Consider the following 18,469-nt stretch of genomic DNA (forward strand, 5'->3'; position numbering starts at 1 on the left):
TCATATAAACAACTGGTGGCAATGAATGCCAAGGCTGTGAGTGATACTGGCAATGCATGACCCCTCAGGGTGCTTAACTCTAAATCCTCTTGAACTTCATCAAATAAATACAACAACGTAGCCTTCTGCATTCGATATCTTCGTAGCACTTGCTCTTCTGTTAGGTCCAAACAGGTGGTTTATTTTAGACGGAGCCTGTTTGAAATAGGTTCCCCTCTCCATTAGGGCTCTGAAACAAGCGGAACAATTTTAGATGGAAAATACAAATTCTGACCACATCAACCTTTTTGATTTCTGCTCGGAACATGAAAAACAGTCAGAAAGTTAAAACCCTGCCACAAAAGCCTTCCCCGATGGTCGGAAAAGCTTTGACATTCAGGGCAATTTTTACCAAAGTACTTTTCAATTAATTGTAGCTTATAAAATAATTTCTAAAATTTTACCTGTCGTGCACTTCCATTTGCTGTATACAGTACTGGAGTTCTCAGCTGCGCTGTTCTGAAAGAAGCACAAGCTATATAAAACATGTATTTCATTTTAAACCATGATTACCTGGTACTACGCTTGGATAAAAAAAATTCTGTTTACCAGCCATGCTTCTAGTTAGTGTTGCACTTCCTTGGTTATTTCACCGAGAGTGTGAAATTGATATCAACCCTTTTAATGCCCTCTTTCCTGTCTTTCACCAATCAGCTGCTTCCTCTATTACCTGACATGCTTTACAGCCAGTAACATGTTTTGACAGTCACATACTTCCGGAGAGTAAGGCATGGAAAATGAAAAATTTCTTTAACCTAGTGTACTGCAGTGCCAGCTATCAATAAAAGAAAGCATGTTTACTATAATATCGGTTTCTTTGAAAATTGTACATTTGAGACTTATGCAGCAAATAAAAGTGTATAATTAGTAAGATTTATGGAATTATTTTGTTACCGACAAACACTTTACGACTATGAACACACAAAATTGCCTGTGTGAGAGCATGTGCTGGTTTACCGTTTGTCTTTGCTGTTCATTTCTGAGTAGCTGGAGACAGTAGTTTGAAGTGAACTTCCCAGCGCCTCAGTGCTCCTCAGACTCCTGACATATGGAGCATATTTCACAGATAAAACAGAATTTAGACGTGTCTCTTAAAAATCTATTCAAAGATGTCACTGTGGGAGGCTCCGTAGGTAGTGGTGCGGAAGTACAAAGCACACACACAGTCCAAAGATGAGTTTGAAAATAAAACAAGTAGTTTTACTTTGTGCACTGTGAACCACACAACACAACAGACAAAAGAAAACGTGTTTATAACACAAAAGAAAGAAAAGGGGGAGTGTCCTTTTAAAGCAGGGGTGGTCTTCCAACCAGCAGGCTAACAAGAAGTCCAGTTGAACACAGCATATATAACTGACAAGGTTGGATGTATTGCATTGGACAATAACAATGTTATGCAATCACTTTCACAGCAACCCACAGGAATAATGCTGAGAAGGAGTCTTGTATGTAAGTCATTTGTTTTGTTGGTCACATAAAAGGGAACCTACTTCCCAAAAACAATCCACTTCTGTTCACATCCCTAGAATCAATACAGCTACATGATGAAAAACAAAACAAAATGGCACCATCTATCTATGGCATGTGGCAATAAGCTAGAGAAAGCTAATTATCAATGTTCTGCTTTCATTCAGACTAAAAGAGAACATCTGGGTTTTTTTTCCCACAGACCTCATTTACTTTCTATTCTTCAGTCCACATATAACACATATTCTGGGATCTGAATTACCATATTTCTGTATAATTTATCACAACCGGAGCTACTGGGAATCATTATACTGTCCCGCTCTTCAACTCTGACTGTTGTGGTTCAGTTTCTCTGTAGAACAGAATGAATCGAAACTCAATTCCAGGCTTGCACTGGCGGCCTACTATGCTCTGTAGTGAAGACTTCTACAGGTCAAAATGTACAGTGCATGAAAAACATATAACAAGAAATGAATGAGGTAGAACCAGACAAAGGATTACGTGAACAGCCTAGCCAATCCATTGTGCCATCTTTCTGTCTGTCTGCCTTCTGTTTAGGGTATCTTGGGACTGCAATGAATTACCATTGTTACGCTGATATGGTGCAGAAGCACTGTTGTAGGGACATTGCTGCTTATATCATTGTAGTGAGAATTGCAAGAATTACAAAAGGAACTGGACGGCAAGCCTTTCTAGGAGCTGCACATCAGTAATAGTGCTGATACCAATGTCGAGACACTGTAAAAAAAGAGGTTAACCTTGTGCATGCAAGAGACAAACATACAGTATTTACTTTTCAGCAGTTTTTTTTTCTGTGATGTGTAATGCTTTGTTGTAAACACATTTATAAGATTGCCTGCTTTTGCGTACCCCACACACAATCTGTGAATGATTGCAAGTGCACCAGACAAAGTGTGAAGGTTGTGTTGACAGTGAATTCCTCCACACATCAAGCTCACTTCGGCAGTTTTGTTTCATGGTGTTAGAGGTCAGCAGCCTTAAAGAAAGGTGATGTGTCATTCTGAGAATCTTTAATAAAACATGTGTTGCAAACAGGCTGGTGCGTAGGATGTGCGGATATTGGAAAGGCTTAAACCAATACTTGGGGCAGCAGTGAGGAGATGCTGTACAAACAGAACACAATCATATTATATTAAAGATCCTGGAAAGTCTCCAGTAGCTTGGATCCGATCTGTGTTTATTCTCTAAGACCTTTTCCGTTTCTGACATTAAAATTTGCAAGAATAACAAAAGGAATTGGGAGACAGTGCTTTCTAGAAACTGCACATCTGTTCCAATTTGCTCTGCTTTATTAGTTGTTTATCCTCGCTAAACATTTCCTGGAACTTGGTATACTTTATGAATGGTGTCAGCTGTTGATTAAATATTTATGGACTATTTAATTTGCATATCTGATTGATACAACTGGCTGTATATTTGTACTGCTGCACCCTACAGTTTGCCTATAAGACTTGCATTGTAAAGAATACTCTATTTGGTGCAGATCTTCAATGTTCATGTTCTTTGGATATTTTCATTATTTACATACAATAGCAGGTACGTTTAACACTTGCAAAATCATGTTTAACACAGCATGCACTATTAATTCTGTATACACCCGGTATATATTTATTTTGTTAACCAGAAAATAATCATTGATATGCACATCTTAGTTTTAATGAATTACATATATAACACAGCCATCCTAGAAAAACAGGCCAAATGAGGAAGATTCATAAACATGCATTCAGTATTTATTTTTTCCACACACCTCTTAACTCTCTTTGAACTCTCTTTATTTTTAGAAGTAAGACTGTAGGGTGGTAAGAGCACTGTTGTTTTGAGTGCAAGGGGAGCCATAGCAGTGACTTACGTCAAGTTGAATCAAAGGGAAACTGAAACTGCATGAGGCTGGCCTACATCACTGCGTGCCTATCTGTGCTGCTGTAATGTAGCTGTGGCATCAGTCATTCTGCACATCTATAGACATGTGAGAGCGCTGAAACATGCAAGGACAGTATATGTCCAGACCTTTCCTTCCCTCCTGGCAATTGCAATAACCACTCAGAATGATTGCAAAAAACATAACATGGTAAGGGAACAGTAAAAAGAAACAACGAACTGAAATGCAATTTGAATCCTGTTGCTCTTTCAATATTTGTTTTACAAAAATATAAACTGGTATTTTAAACATCTTAAGTATATAAAGGACTAAGAACTTGAAGATCCTGGGTAAAAATCAACCTTTATAAAAGTTTCCCACTGTAAATGTGCATGGTCATTTATTATAGTTCACCATGGTTTCCCATCATTTTGAATATACAGTACTTGACCATACCTTTCTGGTCTTTACAATGCTTACTACTGCTTCACTAGGCTTTCACTGTGCTGTATTATACTTTGTTATGCTTTTACTATGGGAAACCTTTGCAAGGGAATGTTAGACACTGGGGTGGTAGGTTCATTGGCTAATAGTATCCACACTTCCTGAACTGAACAGCCTTTAGATCCTCCTGCATTCCCATTTGAGCAAAGTGACGTGGAGCTGTCATTTATGTCAGCGTAGCGCTATCTCTCCAGGCCAGTTCCCACAGATGACTCACTGACTCCCGTCCTCCTGATGCTGTCTGGATAATACAGCCAGTTCCCGCCTGCACCGAGCTGCTCTCCGGAAATTATCTTTTGAGAGTCCTGAAAAAACGCTCAGGTCACAGAGGGGCTGTCACCCCCCATCACAGGCAAGCCAGAGGCAATTCAATAAGCCTGAAACAGCCTCCAAAGAGGAATCAATCCATTTTTCATTTCATTTCAGACATCACGCTTTAAAATGAGCAGCTACGTGTTTGTAAATGATGAAAAGCCAAGGCTTTTAATGTAGAGCAAGGCAGTCATTGAAACACTCTTTGATGGCAGCCACAACCATGTACCTTCCCATCTTCCCTTGTATTTTCTGCTGTCATACAAAGTTGATTGAACACATCAGAAAGTGTTTGCATGAGTCAGGTTTAGGGTTAAAATTTTAAATTATATTTATTGAATGCTATTTTTAATATTAAGAACCCTTTTCCAATTAAAAAAAAAAAAAAAAAAAAAAAAAACGCCCAGCAGGTGGCATTTATGTATATACACTACCTGACAAAGCTTTCCTTTTCCTGTAGGTAATGCCTGCTCTCCCAATTAAGTGCATGACATGAAATTGAGGGCTGTTTGTGTTGACAGGAAGGGTATTAACCCTTTCATGTGCACAGAGATGTTTTATTTTCACTTTCTTCACAGCCTCATATGAAGACATGTTCATGAAAGGGTTCATATATTATTTCTGGTTTTTTTATGCATTGGTGACACACATTAAATAGATAATATTAATTCAAACGTAATTAGATATTAACATATTTACTACTGACTTTTTATAAATAAAGATCAATTTCCAAAACATTCCACACTTACTCAAATTGGGGACACTAAAGCATCAAATATTATGCATGACACTCAAAATAAATGATTTTAACATAAATCCCACAGGAACTCATAGGTGACTTAATATGAGATCACACTTAATACTAGAATTGCACAGGAGCAAAAGCTTATTAATCTGCGCCGTTTAGCATAGTTAAATTGTCCATGACACTTCAGTGTAAATAAGCCTGTGGAGAAGACCATGCATAATGCATGGCGATTTACAAGAAGATCCTCATTTTTACGCTTGTGTGTGGGGATAAGATGATATTTATGCAGGGAAGCCCTTTTAGAAAAAACATTCAAACTGCCAGCAAAATGTCCCATATTAAAACCTGACAAAGCTTACATGCTTGCTGTTTACTGTTCATATAAATGCTTGGCTTCACCTGCTGAAACCCTAGCTAAAAAAACAAAATAATGCTAAGTTTGCAGCATTATTTTATAAAAGGAAAAAACAATGTTACAGAATTAGCAACAACTTAGGTAGTATAAAACAGAACTGGTATATGCCTTCATCAGAGTCTACATTTGTGTAGTTGTATGCAGCCTAACTATAGTTGTTTAAAGTTATGATATGAATTACAATGCTTTTCTTATGCTTTTACTGTGGCTTACCATATTGCTGTGGCATATTTGTGTTCTTATTATACAATTCTTTCACAGATACACTTTAAAATAAATTACAATTGACAAAGATACACTGGTATTACATACTTGCTCAATTGTTTGCAAGCACCTAAAATTACATACACTGATAAGAATAATGTTTGTCCAAGTTCCTACCAGGGCTTATTGCTCCCTACCAGTCACCTCTACAAAACTCACAGGAGGTGGTGGGTCCAGGGTCTATGGGGAGCAGGGGTTGAGAAGGAGGGATTCATCCCCACACCAGCAACTCTGAGAGGGTCTGGAACTCTGGTATCAAGACTCAGTGATCTGCACCTCGTGGGGGAGATAATAAATGGAAGTCAGTGTTACAGACCAGCAGCTCGTTACATAGGGAAAGAGAAAGCCAACCGCCTCAAGCAAAAGCTAATTAACAAGACCACTTAAATGGAGTTTGAGCGACGAATTCTGGGTTTTTAATTCCTTGTTTGTATGTGTGAGGGTGTTTTGGTTGTCTGTTTAATTCTGAGCTTTTGCAAATTAGAGAGAGAGTGTGGTAATAGAATAACAGCACTGATCTTTCAGGTTCACCATAACAACAAACCTCAGAGTCTTGTCACTCGGGATGACAGCCCAAAGTTAGAGCAGTTAACATGTAATGATAGTGAATTCTAACGTATGTATTTATTTATTTTAAAAAGGAGGGATAATTGCAAGATACCATGTGACAGACATGTGTGAGACAGCATTCAAACAACAGTTTATAGTATTATAGAAATACATAAAATAACAACGCAATGGGGAATTATTTTAATGTTAGGGGAATTCTTTAACGTAAGGGGTCTTAAATTATAAGATTTATTTTTCGTACTGGTTCCACAGCAGATGCTTCTATTTAATTCTATTCAAAGCCGGTGCTTAATAAGATCAGACTGGGAGGGTAAGCTTATTGTTAAGGCAAAACGGCAATGAGATGCATAATACCTGCCTGCCTGTAATCAATGTCAGAAGGCACTGGGTTAAAGCATTACAGTAACAATATAATGTGATGACACACCATATAGAGATTGCTGTTCTCTGTTTATATGAGAAGGGCTCTACAGAAGAGGATGAACACATTAGGCATGAGGGCGTCAAGGAAGGTATAAAACAAGAAATGCTTGTAAATCCTCCAGGGGTGATTGGTTCTGTCATAGCCAGCCCTGATTTTCTCATGAATGGTTCACATGACAAGGCATCATTTCCAGAGCAAATACACTGTATCCCAATAATAGGTGACACCACCATGAATCACCAGTATTTATGAAACAATATTTATAACAGAGTACGTACAATAAACTAATAGCTACTGGTACCGGTTGTATATTAAAGGCAGTAGATTTATATTTTATTATACAGAAAAAACATCCTGTTATAAGAACACGCTGTAGATATTACAGTCCTACTCTTCAATGCGCACTGCACTTGGTAGAATAGTACCACAGTGAGAACAATAGTTTCGCTTAACCGGTAAAGGCATGACCGTGTAATGAGTCATGCAGTCAGGGGAGCACAGGCAAAGTGCCTTCTGGCAAAGCTGCAGATCTCTGAGGATTCCACAGGCAGCGTCGCATTGACTCTGAAGTTACTGGGTCATCTTGCCATGCTATAGCGCCCCTACTGCCTGGTTCTCAAACCCCATTCAATCGCCACGGGTGAGCAACTGGCCAGTAGTTTTTAGCAGGAATTACCAGGGCAAGATTATCCTTAGAGCTCCACAAATGTATAAGAGACACAGAATTAGCTTGCTCGCAATTACAGTTTCGAAAAGGTCAGGTGCCTGACCTAGCATGGAACACCTGAAATACATGACGGGGGGAGTGAAATGTCAAGCAGTGCCTATGAATAACGCCATGCCATTTTCAAACAATAGTGCCCCATCATCATCCAATTAGTAATCTCCCAGCCTGCTGCTATTGTCTCATTAGTTTTTGTAATACCCTGTTCTAATTTCTTTGTACAGATCAGACCCCTCTGGCTAAGAATCACAGAGACTGCTGGAAGACACAATTGGAATTGGATAAAAGGCAGACATCAGAAGACACAGCCCCTTGCTGAAGTATTACGCTCTGTGGCTTTTCATTAAATGCTGTTTCCGTTCACCTCAGATGTTAAGCTGGAACTAAAGGCAGCAGAGAAATACAAAAAGGAAACAATACTGCTCCTAGCCCAACAGCTATGGCAGGTGTGTTATAGGATTAGCACTTAATTCAATGCACACCGTTGCTGATGAATAAACTGACCCTCATAGCTAAATCTTTTAAGAGATTGTTCTCTCCTCTGCAGGCTGCCAGTGTACTTATCCCTTTCTGAAACACATCAGAGCACATTAAAAAAGGGAAATGGCTTGCGGGTATATTATCACTACCCAACTAATTGGAACCAGACAAAATAGTAGTGATAGAAGTAGTTCATAGTAGTTTCTAAAACTTCAGAATGCAGTGAATACTATATTTTGTTTATATTATTACAAATACGTAATATTGGTATTCACATGTATTGGCTCTGGCAACCACTTTTCGCACTTTGAGTTTCGCTCTTGTGGTTTTCATGTCACCCGAACCCCTCAATAAAATGTCGTCCTTATACTACATTTGAGTTGGGGGCACATTATTTCTTATTAGGCTCTTATCAATCAGAACCATTATGACGTGTTTTGCTAATATAATGGGGTGGACCCTTTGGAGATTCACAATGTATTGAGGGTGATTTTTAAAGCCTTTTACTCAATTAAACAAACCTATTTTTGTATACAATGGTGACAGATCTGTAGAGTTGAAACCCCCCACCCCCCAAGAGTGCCCTCTTGTGGTGGTGCATTATCATTGCATATTCAGTAGTCCTTAAACTCAGTTTCTAAATATTTTTTTTAAAAGCCTGCAGCTCAGTAATGTCTGGTAAATGTATTTTAGGAAGGCAAGGTAGAAAATATGGAACTAGGTATAAAAGTACTTTTTTTAAGTTTGCACTGCTATTAACTTATTACTGTTTAAGGGTCTCATTTGAATGCTCAGCTCCCGACAGACGTTTAACCCTTTCTGACCGTGTTTATAAAGATGTTCATTCCCATGCTGAGATGGCAACACATTAGCATAGCTTTATTACAATAACTGGAGAAACCTTAGCAGACCACAGGTCATGACGCTGCAACAGAATGCTATGGCTCATAGCATTGTAGCTACTCATTGTATGGAACCTTGCATTGTCATTGTAATGCCACACTCCTTTGCTATTGAAGACTAGTCAAATGAATGCAAACTGTCTAGTGGCGGAGATTCTCTTTGCTAGATTTTCAGGTCTTCCTTGCACAAAGGGAATACACATGTAGATAAATCAACCATTTCCTACAGGCTTACTGAAATATCAGTGCTGGAAAATGGGCCAAATAATCAGATTGGTTGATATCTAACATGTAATCACCTTGTTTATATTCACTGAACTAACACCCTGTCTGCGGTGCTATTATTTCACAATCGCACATTTCAAGTGATGAAGTTATAGGAAAATACTGCTTGGTTTACATCACTGACTTAAATTATTGGAACATGGACAACAGACTACATTAATACCTCCTTCAGATATCCAGTCCAGAGGATCTGGCCTCAGTCAGACGAGGTATGATTTTGCCAGTCAGGTTTTTCAATGTTCCTCATGGGAGGACTAGCCTGAAGTACCGATGGTTGTTCTTCTTGGTTTGTTGTTGTTGTTTTATATTATAGTTATGAAAGGTGACGGACAATGGCAAGACAGGCTCCATGTGAACTTCCCCTCACAGCTTGGGAGCGCACCTCAAAACTTAAGCCTGATAAGAAGAGCCATTCATTTGATTGATGTGGTATTTCTTACTGAGTTCTTATTTCTACCGGGGCACTGTGTTGGCTAGACACAGTGCCCCGGTAGAAAACACCTGGATGTAATGACTGACTAAGACAGGGTATGATTTACGAGGTAAAGATAACTGTGATGTTTCATACCTTACCAAGCGGCTCTTTAATGACTCTTGTAGGGAATCACCTCTGGTGCCTGTACCTTTAACCCAATTGTAAAAACCGGAAACACATTGGAGATCTAATCGGCTATACATTACTTTCACACGTTCCAGTTTGGATGCGTATTTGTGATAGGTGTCTGAGCAGTGTCTGAGCCCCGAAAGGTGAATCATTTCCAGGGGATTCTCAGTCCTGATGTTGTTTTGCTTGATATAATTTGATCAGTACAAATGCTTTCTGACAAGAGTTCTGAAGCCTTCCCTTTTCCCCCTCTGATCTGCTTTCTTTCCACCCACTCAAATAGCTCCGGAGCTCACGATCGCTGCAGGCAGCAGGCGAGGAGACGGCTACCTCCTGCCTCTGCTCCAGCACTGAGCCAGCAGAGATTTATGGCTAATGTCAGCGAGAGCGCCCTGCTGCTCCTTTTCAAACTTAACCCTTTTAGTCTTTGTTAAAGAAAACACTAACCCCCCGGTCTCTTCTAAAGTCTACGTGACACATTACAGAAACTACAGCCCAGGGTATTGAACTGGGAGTACCATGCAAATGCTTCTATTGAAATGCTTCTATTCCTTTTACAGCCAACAACATAACACATACTGTAACTGTGCTAACTGTGCTAGCCTGTATATACCAGACAGTTAATGCTTTACACGGTCCACACCTAAACAGGCCAGGACTATGAGATTATGACTGGCAGAGACAGGCAGTTTTCTCATGGTTTAGTCCTCTTATAACAAACTTTGGTTACATCTAGTCCGTTGCTCCCCATTTCATTTTGGCTTTACAATAGTAACAAAAAATGCATCACATTTCATTTTAATTTGTTCCTGTCCGTGCATTCATATTGCATTTAATGAAATATTGTATTTTGTTTTAATTCTGCATTAACATATTTTCACCTGATTTCAGGTGCTGTTCTTCAGTTCCAGATGCCTGCCACAGACACATGTAATTAAGACTAGATCATCCAAAGTGTCTTTATAAAAGTAAGAGCCAGCACCATGTAGTGATTTTATTTTGTTTTTCTAATAATACTAGAAACACATTTGAAGACATTGAAAAGACTTCTAGTCGAAACATTGGTCATTCTTTGGTGTCAGAATGGAGCACTCAGAATAACGCAACACTTTATAACCAGCCACAACTTTATCATCAATTCTGAGATGCCCTCACCAGTGTTATGGCACTGATGAAGGCATTAGCTGTAACACTTGTCTGCTTGACTTCTTACAATTAATACTCCTGTATGACCTTGAGGTGCCTCAAAGGTGTAAGTGTTTGAAGGTCAGTGGTTACAGGAACTGAAGGTCTTGCAGGTTCTTATGTCTTATTTAACAAGCCTGCCTGTAATTTCTCACTCCTAACACTGCTTGCTTTTCTTTCTTTGCATGAGATTCACAGCAGATGGCTTCTTATACTTTTTGATCTGCTAAAAAGGTGAGAACCTTTTGCAGTGCATCATGCCAGCTCCAGAATCATTAAATACATTTCTTCGCTGTGCCTGCCATTCACACAATCACTCATTAATTCACTAACCCATTTGCTACCTACATGCAACACACTCACACACACAAAAACAAAAAAAAAATGTTGATTTATGATTTCCATTACATGAGAGTAGGTGTTAAAACTTCATGCTGATATTGGACTCAGCTCTCGCCAAGATAAGCACCAATTAAGACATAGCTTATTTTACTATAAACTCATGTGATCCATCTGTGTTTCCATCTGATGATGTAGATATTCTTCTGCCTGGTGTTGATGGCTCCAGGGATCAGCCTATTTTGCCTCCCTGGCGCATCAGCACACACAACGCCTGCAATGCTGGCTCCAGAGATCAACCACAGTGCGGCCTCCTTAGCGCATTAGCATGACAGCCATCTGGACTGAGCTGAGTAGGGTACTTCTCTGGGGTCTTCCAGTGGGCACCTTCCATCCTTGGTGTTTAGTCGACTAGCCCGCGACACCTTAAGAGGGCTCAACAGTGATTCTGGCATCCCAGCATCACCCCCCTCCATCCCCCACTCAGCTAAGCCCAGCTTAGCTGACTTACTTACCTTCCTTTCCATCTACGTTGCTTTCTTTCTACTATGCTTGAGGCCCACAACCAGAATCTTTTCATCTCAAGCACAGCCAGTTGCTGCTCCTCTCTGCTGCTTCAGAATATGTTCTTCACTATGCATTGCAACTCTTGACTACTGAATCCGATGTCTCTGAGAGATGCCACATATCCTCAACAACCCACCTCCACCGGGTAAACCTGGACTCTCCATCCTCGCTGTTATGCTTCAGCAGCTAGTTGAGCATACCGAAGTTTCTTCCTTTCATACGCCTCATCCTCAGCATCCTCCCTTGGCACTGTTAACTCTAGAAGGTGAACAAGGCATGCTGATTCAGACCACAAGACAATATCGGGTCGAAGGTTAGTGGTGGAAATCTCTGGTGGGAAAATAAGCCGTTGTCTAACATCTGCCAGCATTTTCCAGTCTCTAGCAGCTTCGAGTTGTCCTAGACAAGTCTTGGTCTTAATACCTTTTCTTGGTGGTTGCTCCCCTGGATGGAGAAATGTTATTCTTCGTGTGTGATATATTGCTGGAATTGGTGGCAATCTGTTGGTCATGCTGCGATTGTCTTCCAATGCTAAGGCACCTGGTCATGACGCCAAGTAAACTGTCCTTGGCTAAGACCCAACTTACATCCTGTCAAAATGTGTCTTAATGTAGCTGGCGATGAACACAAGGGACACCACGGATCCTCTCCTACCCATAGATTAAGGTTCTGTGGTGATGGGAGAATATCGTATGTTGACCTGATGAGGAAACTGATCCTGCTCTGTTCCATTGTCCATAGGTCTTGCCAGCCGATCTTGCGTTGTTCCACACTCTCCCATCTCGTCCAGTCTCCCTGTTTGGCCTAGGAAACTGCCTTTACACAACTCATCCTCTCCTCGTGCTTTTGCACCTCGTTGACTACCAGCTTCCTCCATTGAGCTGGGGCTGCTTTGCGCCGTGTAGGAGGAGCTGAACTGAGACCACGGCCTCCTCTTCCATGTTGTACTTGCCCCATGATATCACTGATATGAAGGGCAGCCTTTGCATCTTCCACAGCTTCCTTTGCCACCCACTTTCTTCTAGTTTTCAACACAGGTGCTGCCTCCCTCACATTCGTTGTGTGACTCTACCAATGTAATTTCCAATCCTTTGTTTGTTTGCTTGCTTGGTTATTTTTGTCAATAAATCAAAAAATAATAGAAAAGACAGAAACTACTATTAATAAATGTATTTTAAATCTAACTTCAGTATTCCTTCATGGCTACTACAAAAAGGTTGTAATGAAAAATGTTAAAAGTGCATCAGAAATTCATGAATGCAACTGGGTTTAAATGCAGCTTTGTAGAAAATATGTGTTTGGTGCTCGATAAGCTTTAGGGGGTTTGTAGATACTTAGATACCAAAGTAATTTCATTTAATATGTAGTCGGCAGGTATTAAAAGAAGAAAAACAAATCAATTTGCGAAACACAAAATTAGGAAAAGGCAAATTGATTGTCATGGAATTTCAGTTTTAAATAGCAGCAAAACCAAACTCAGTTTAATGCAAGTCCATAAACAGCATCCCTGAAAAAGGTTAATTATTGTTCTCTCAGTGCGAGTGTTTCAAAGTCTTTTCACTGAGGTTTTGAGTTAATTCAGACACTAATTAAATTGACATTTTTTAATTAAATTCCAGTTATGAACAGGCAGTCTTGTCACGCTGTATCAGAGATTACTTGCAGTGTACAGGAAAGGCAACCGCATGAGGCTTTTGTAAATATGAACTGAATTGCCCTGTAGCATGGTACAGAAAGATAACACAAACTTGAAAAGAAAAATAACAAATCAGATTTGTTTAACTACCAATATTCCAATAACACGAAAGCCTTGTTGTCCTTTAAGTATGATTCAGAGCTAAATTAAATCTAAGAATCTCAAAAGGCACCTTGGTTTTACGCACTGCCTATTTTCATTGATCAACATTTTCTATTACTAAGTCTTAAGATGGAAACCAATTACAGGTTGCTTTCCATCCCCAACAACCCCCCACCCCACAATAATTTAGCCCAAGGATCAAATTAGAGTGAAATATATAGTCTGCATTCTCAGTGCAATATCTTATTATATATATATATATATATATATATATATATATATATAAACAGTGAACCCTGGACACAGTGGTCTGTACTCTTAAGGTACTGAGTAGTAAATGTTAGTACTGCAATGGGATTACAAGGAATAGACAAAAAGAGACCCCTCCTAGAACTCAGTGTGGGTTTGTGTAAGGAATTGAAATGGTTAACACCTCTTTCCAGCCAGTCCTCGTTGAATTATCAGTAATCCGTAGTATCAGCCCTCTATCAAAATCTGGAAGATTTGCAGTCTTAACTCTTTGATTGTTACTCAGGGATTGGAGGGCCAGCTGTGATTTAATCTTAGGTTTACATGTAGATGCGGCATGCATTTGCCTCCTGCTGTAATGAAACCATGAGCTACAGGTGGCAAGTCCTGCTCCTGTACCAGCATGCTAATCCCGTCTGAATGCAGCCCTGTAGCTCAGTAAATGAGAAGTACATCTTTTTAATAATGTCAAGCATTTCTATTGTATACAGTTTACAACCCTTTCCAGAGTAAATGCATCAGAAAAGTGCTTCCTGAAACAGAAAAGAATAAATAAAAAGAAAAATTAAAAGGCCAAACCCTGTTCCTGCCTTTAAAAAAGCAACTAGTGCCACCTCCTGGTATAGCTAGATATTGCAACAGGAGCAGATTCATTGCCAAAGATATGCATTAAATAAGTATAAATGTTACAAAACCCCAATTTTCTTGAACTTTTGAAATCCTAATAAACACAAAAAAGGTTTTTGGCTGTGTTGTGGGTAGAATATGATTTCTGTGTTACAATTCTGTTTGTTGGTAAAAGATCCTCTTAATTCTAACCAACAACTTAGGCACACTTGTGTCCTTAACTTAACATTCCACATTATCTGTAACTTGTTTTGAGACTATCAGTTTGATTTCCTTTCACGACAATAGTGCAAATTTCAATTTATTGTACAGACCTTGATAAATTGGTTACTCACAGGTCTGGAAACACCTTAGTCAAACAAGGATACACAAACAACGATTAGGAGAACTACGTACTCAAAAGCAAGAAACATGAGAAAGGCTGATGCACTTATTTTTCCAACAAGACATTTGTGTTAGCTTAATCAAAAAAGCTCCTAACATAATATATATTTTTAAAAAAAGAATGATAAAGGGTTATGCATTTTTAGAATCTCCCAATAAAAAAACTCAGGAATATTTACTTTGGCAGCTTTTTTATTATGCCTATAAATAATGCCAAACAGTATTACTTACACCTCGTCACCAAAGATAAGGAACTTGAAAGCTTTATCCAAAACTTAAACTTATTAAAATGTTTGTCAACTAGATTTAAAAGTTTGCTGTTTTGGAAACAACCAAAAGTTGCACAAAACGTAAGTAGCTTCAAGTTTCATTTTCAGTTTGTTTTGTAAAGACATTTGTTATTAAACAGTTTCTTCAGTTTGTTAATGGAAAGTTGATTCCATAGAACACATTTTAATAAATGATCATATTTACACCCAGACCCCTCTGTTTATGCCTTGCCCTTCAAGGATGCTTATATACAGAAGTCCTTCTACATAAAGTCCTTTATTCTTAAAAGTACTGTGAACACAAAGCAGGCTGCTGGCTAATTCCTCCATCTGTGATCTTTCAAAGCCACACTTACAGCACAGCATTTGTAACACATGTGTCACAGTACAACACATCTTAATCTTAGAAAATACCTTTTTTATGATACGGTAGGTTGAATTGAGCCCAGATCCCATTCCCAGAACTAGCAATTAATCCAGTATCTCTTAATGTCAATAAATATCTCAGCTCTGCTTGTGTAACCAGTGATAGAAATAGCAGCAGTTCCACATCAGCAACAGCAAACATCTTTGTGCGCTGCTTTGTAAAGCTGTCAGATGTCACAGTTGTGTAAGTTGACTGCCCATCATCGTTATCTCCTTTCACTGCACTGTGGCTCAGTCTCCTTCAAACACTTCACTCAAGTAGTATAGGGGAACAGGGTTTCTCAATGGGCCATTAGGTATCAATCAGTGTGTGCTAGAGGCAAGTGGCTTTAGTCCCCCTTGCATTTTAGCAGCACATCACTTTAAAGAATAACCATGGTGATCATATCACAGGATTGTCAACAATACCCTTCCTGCAGTATAGTGGGAGAAATGATCCACTACCACTTGTCAGTACAAAACAAGAAGCTTGACTTATAAGAGCTGTTTTCGGTTAGGTCACAGTGAGCAAGGCCTGTTTTGTGGAATCCTTACCAGCTGTTGTCATCTGCAGTCTGCCGAGATACAGGAAGAGTTTAGGTGGAAGGTAGGAGAAAAGCAAGGTTGCCAAGAAGGATCTCCTGCCTCACCCCAAAAATAATAAATTAAAAGCTTTTCATACAAAAGGGAATTATCTACATGGTTTCAGCTGGTTCAAGGCACCACCCTGGACACACAAGAGAGACAAGCGCAGCAGGCACACATCCCCAGCACGGCCGAGAAGACTGCAGCGATGCGGGACTGTCTTTGGTACTTGAGTGCCTTCTTCACCTGCTCGTTGGACTGGCTGATGTAGTCCATGGCCTGAATGACGTTGTGCTCGATGTTGTCCACCATGCCTTGTTGCTCTGACACCAGCACCTCCAGGTGGAAGAAGAGCCCGTGGAGTTCAGAGATTTGGGCTTCCAGGGCCAACAGCTGCTGGTGGCGTTCATGAGCCAGGGCTAAGTGTTTCTGGGCTTCCAGGACATGGATGTCAGAACCCACGATCTGGGGTGCTGAAGGACTCTCCACCAGCATCTGGAGGTCCTCCTCAGCCAGCTCCAGCCCGGCCAGCTCCGTCTGCCTCTTAATCTGCTCCTTCAGCCGGCCAACGTATTCCATCTCCTTGGCAAAATGGCAGACCATGATCTCCTTGTGGCGCTGTGCCAGGACATTGAACTGACACTGTCGGATCCGTCCCTCGACATACATCCCTTGGAAGGGGGAAGCCTCCTTCATTTGTCCCAGATGGGCTTGGATCGCCTTGGCCCGCCCAGTGAACTCATTCTTTAAGTCCCCCAGCAGCTTCTTCTCAGCGCTGATGGCTTCCATTGCAGTGCTGCACAGGACCTGCTCCTGCTTCTTGGCAATGTCCTCCGAGATATCTTCAAGCCCATCCAGTTCTGCTGCAATATCCGAGACCGTCCGGAAGAATTCCTCCATCTCCTTTGCCACTTCTTCATGGAAACAGGGGTTATCGTAGCCCGGGAAGTCGTCATCTGGAAAGCCTTCATCATCCTCCCTCAGGTTCTTCAGCTCCTCCAGCCTATCCTTCATCTCCTAGTTTAGTGAGCGCTCTCCCTGGATCTTGTTTTTGCAGGAGAGGCCGTGAAGGAATCTGTTCAACTGGATTTTCTCTTAGAAAAGCATCAGGATGTGTGTGCTCCACCCCTTATGACATCACAAGCTACTTGTTGCTCTCTCTCTGGAGCCCGACAAATATTGACAGAGCCTGCAAAACACGTAGACTGTTTGCTTTCAGTGTCACATGACCTTTTAGCACAGGTTGGGAACAGCTTGCGTTGCTAAAGTGGCAAGTGCACACCACAGCTGGCTGCACAGCTATTTTAATGTTTCTCACAAATTTCCTTGGTAAAAGCAATAGCCCACCCACTTTGTTTAAAAATATATAACAGTTCAGGTTGCAGGAGAATATTTCTCCAGATTTTTTTGTAATCATTTCAGGCAGCTACAAATGGTCAGAGTAAATGAATTCACCAACATCAGGTTGTAGTTAATAAGACTGACAAGTCAGAGGACATCTCCAAAACTTCATTTAAATCAGAGAAGAATAATAATAATAATAATAATAATAATAATAATAATAATAATAGGAGAAATATTAAACTAGAAATCACTCAAGAAAGTAATTTGTTTAAAAAAAATGTATTTGTCAACTTTAATTTATAATAGAAAGAATTTTCTAACAGGAAATTACAGTAAACACCTCACTTTAGCATATTGACATAACAGGTGTAGTAACATTCTCCTATCTATATGGTGTCAGTTAAATATCCACTGCTCCCTTTAGTTGTATTTTTTTGTGTTTATGTTTTAATACTGGTAAAACACAACTGAGCAGGCCACAATGCTCCACGTGATACTTACTGAATTTCAAAGGTTTGAGAATGAATTGCTTTGGAAATGCTTACAGTTTTTGAATAGCATCATGTGTACTCCAGAGTGTAACTATTTAACCCGTCCCCTGCAACACGTTGCCCCTTGCGGATGTAAAAAACAGCACATTTATTATTGCTGTTTGTACTTCCACTAGGGACAGAGTGGTGCAAATGGACAGCTTCATAGTTACCGCCTATGGAACTGGAGATTAGACATTCTATTGAGGCCACAACAGGTTGTGATGACTGAAACACAAATGACATGCTAATGTTAATCCAAATACATTAGTCTGATATTCCACATCCATCCCAAGTTGCTCTTTAAGTCCAGATACAAAATCAACCAATATGAAATGAGAGGGCTGCTCCACAGTACCTTCAAACCGATGGGAATAGGACAGACCTACACTCTTAAAGTAGACAATAAAGGGATTTTCATAAGAGCTAGTACATCTTTATCAGCCTGTCCAAACAGTGTGCTTAGAACACTTAGCCTTAGCACATGTTTAACAGCTTATCTGCAAATACCTACAGTTACTGAAAATTGAAACTATTTGCTTTACTGCAACCACAATTACCTGAACC

The 18,469-nt window shown here is 39.9% G+C and overlaps 1 protein-coding gene across 1 annotated transcript; it reads right to left on the reverse strand.

Annotated features, from left to right (window-relative positions):
- Positions 1 to 16,157: 16,157 nt before the first annotated feature.
- LOC117963425 (syntaxin-1A-like) lies at positions 16,158 to 17,042 on the reverse strand. The gene has a single exon (XM_034903462.1). It carries the CDS (start codon positions 17,040 to 17,042, stop codon positions 16,158 to 16,160), a length of 885 nt encoding a protein of 294 aa, XP_034759353.1.
- Positions 17,043 to 18,469: the final 1,427 nt, after the last annotated feature.

This window comes from Acipenser ruthenus, chromosome 16 (genome assembly GCF_902713425.1).
Source record: "Acipenser ruthenus chromosome 16, fAciRut3.2 maternal haplotype, whole genome shotgun sequence".
NCBI classification, from domain to species: domain Eukaryota; kingdom Metazoa; phylum Chordata; class Actinopteri; order Acipenseriformes; family Acipenseridae; genus Acipenser; species Acipenser ruthenus.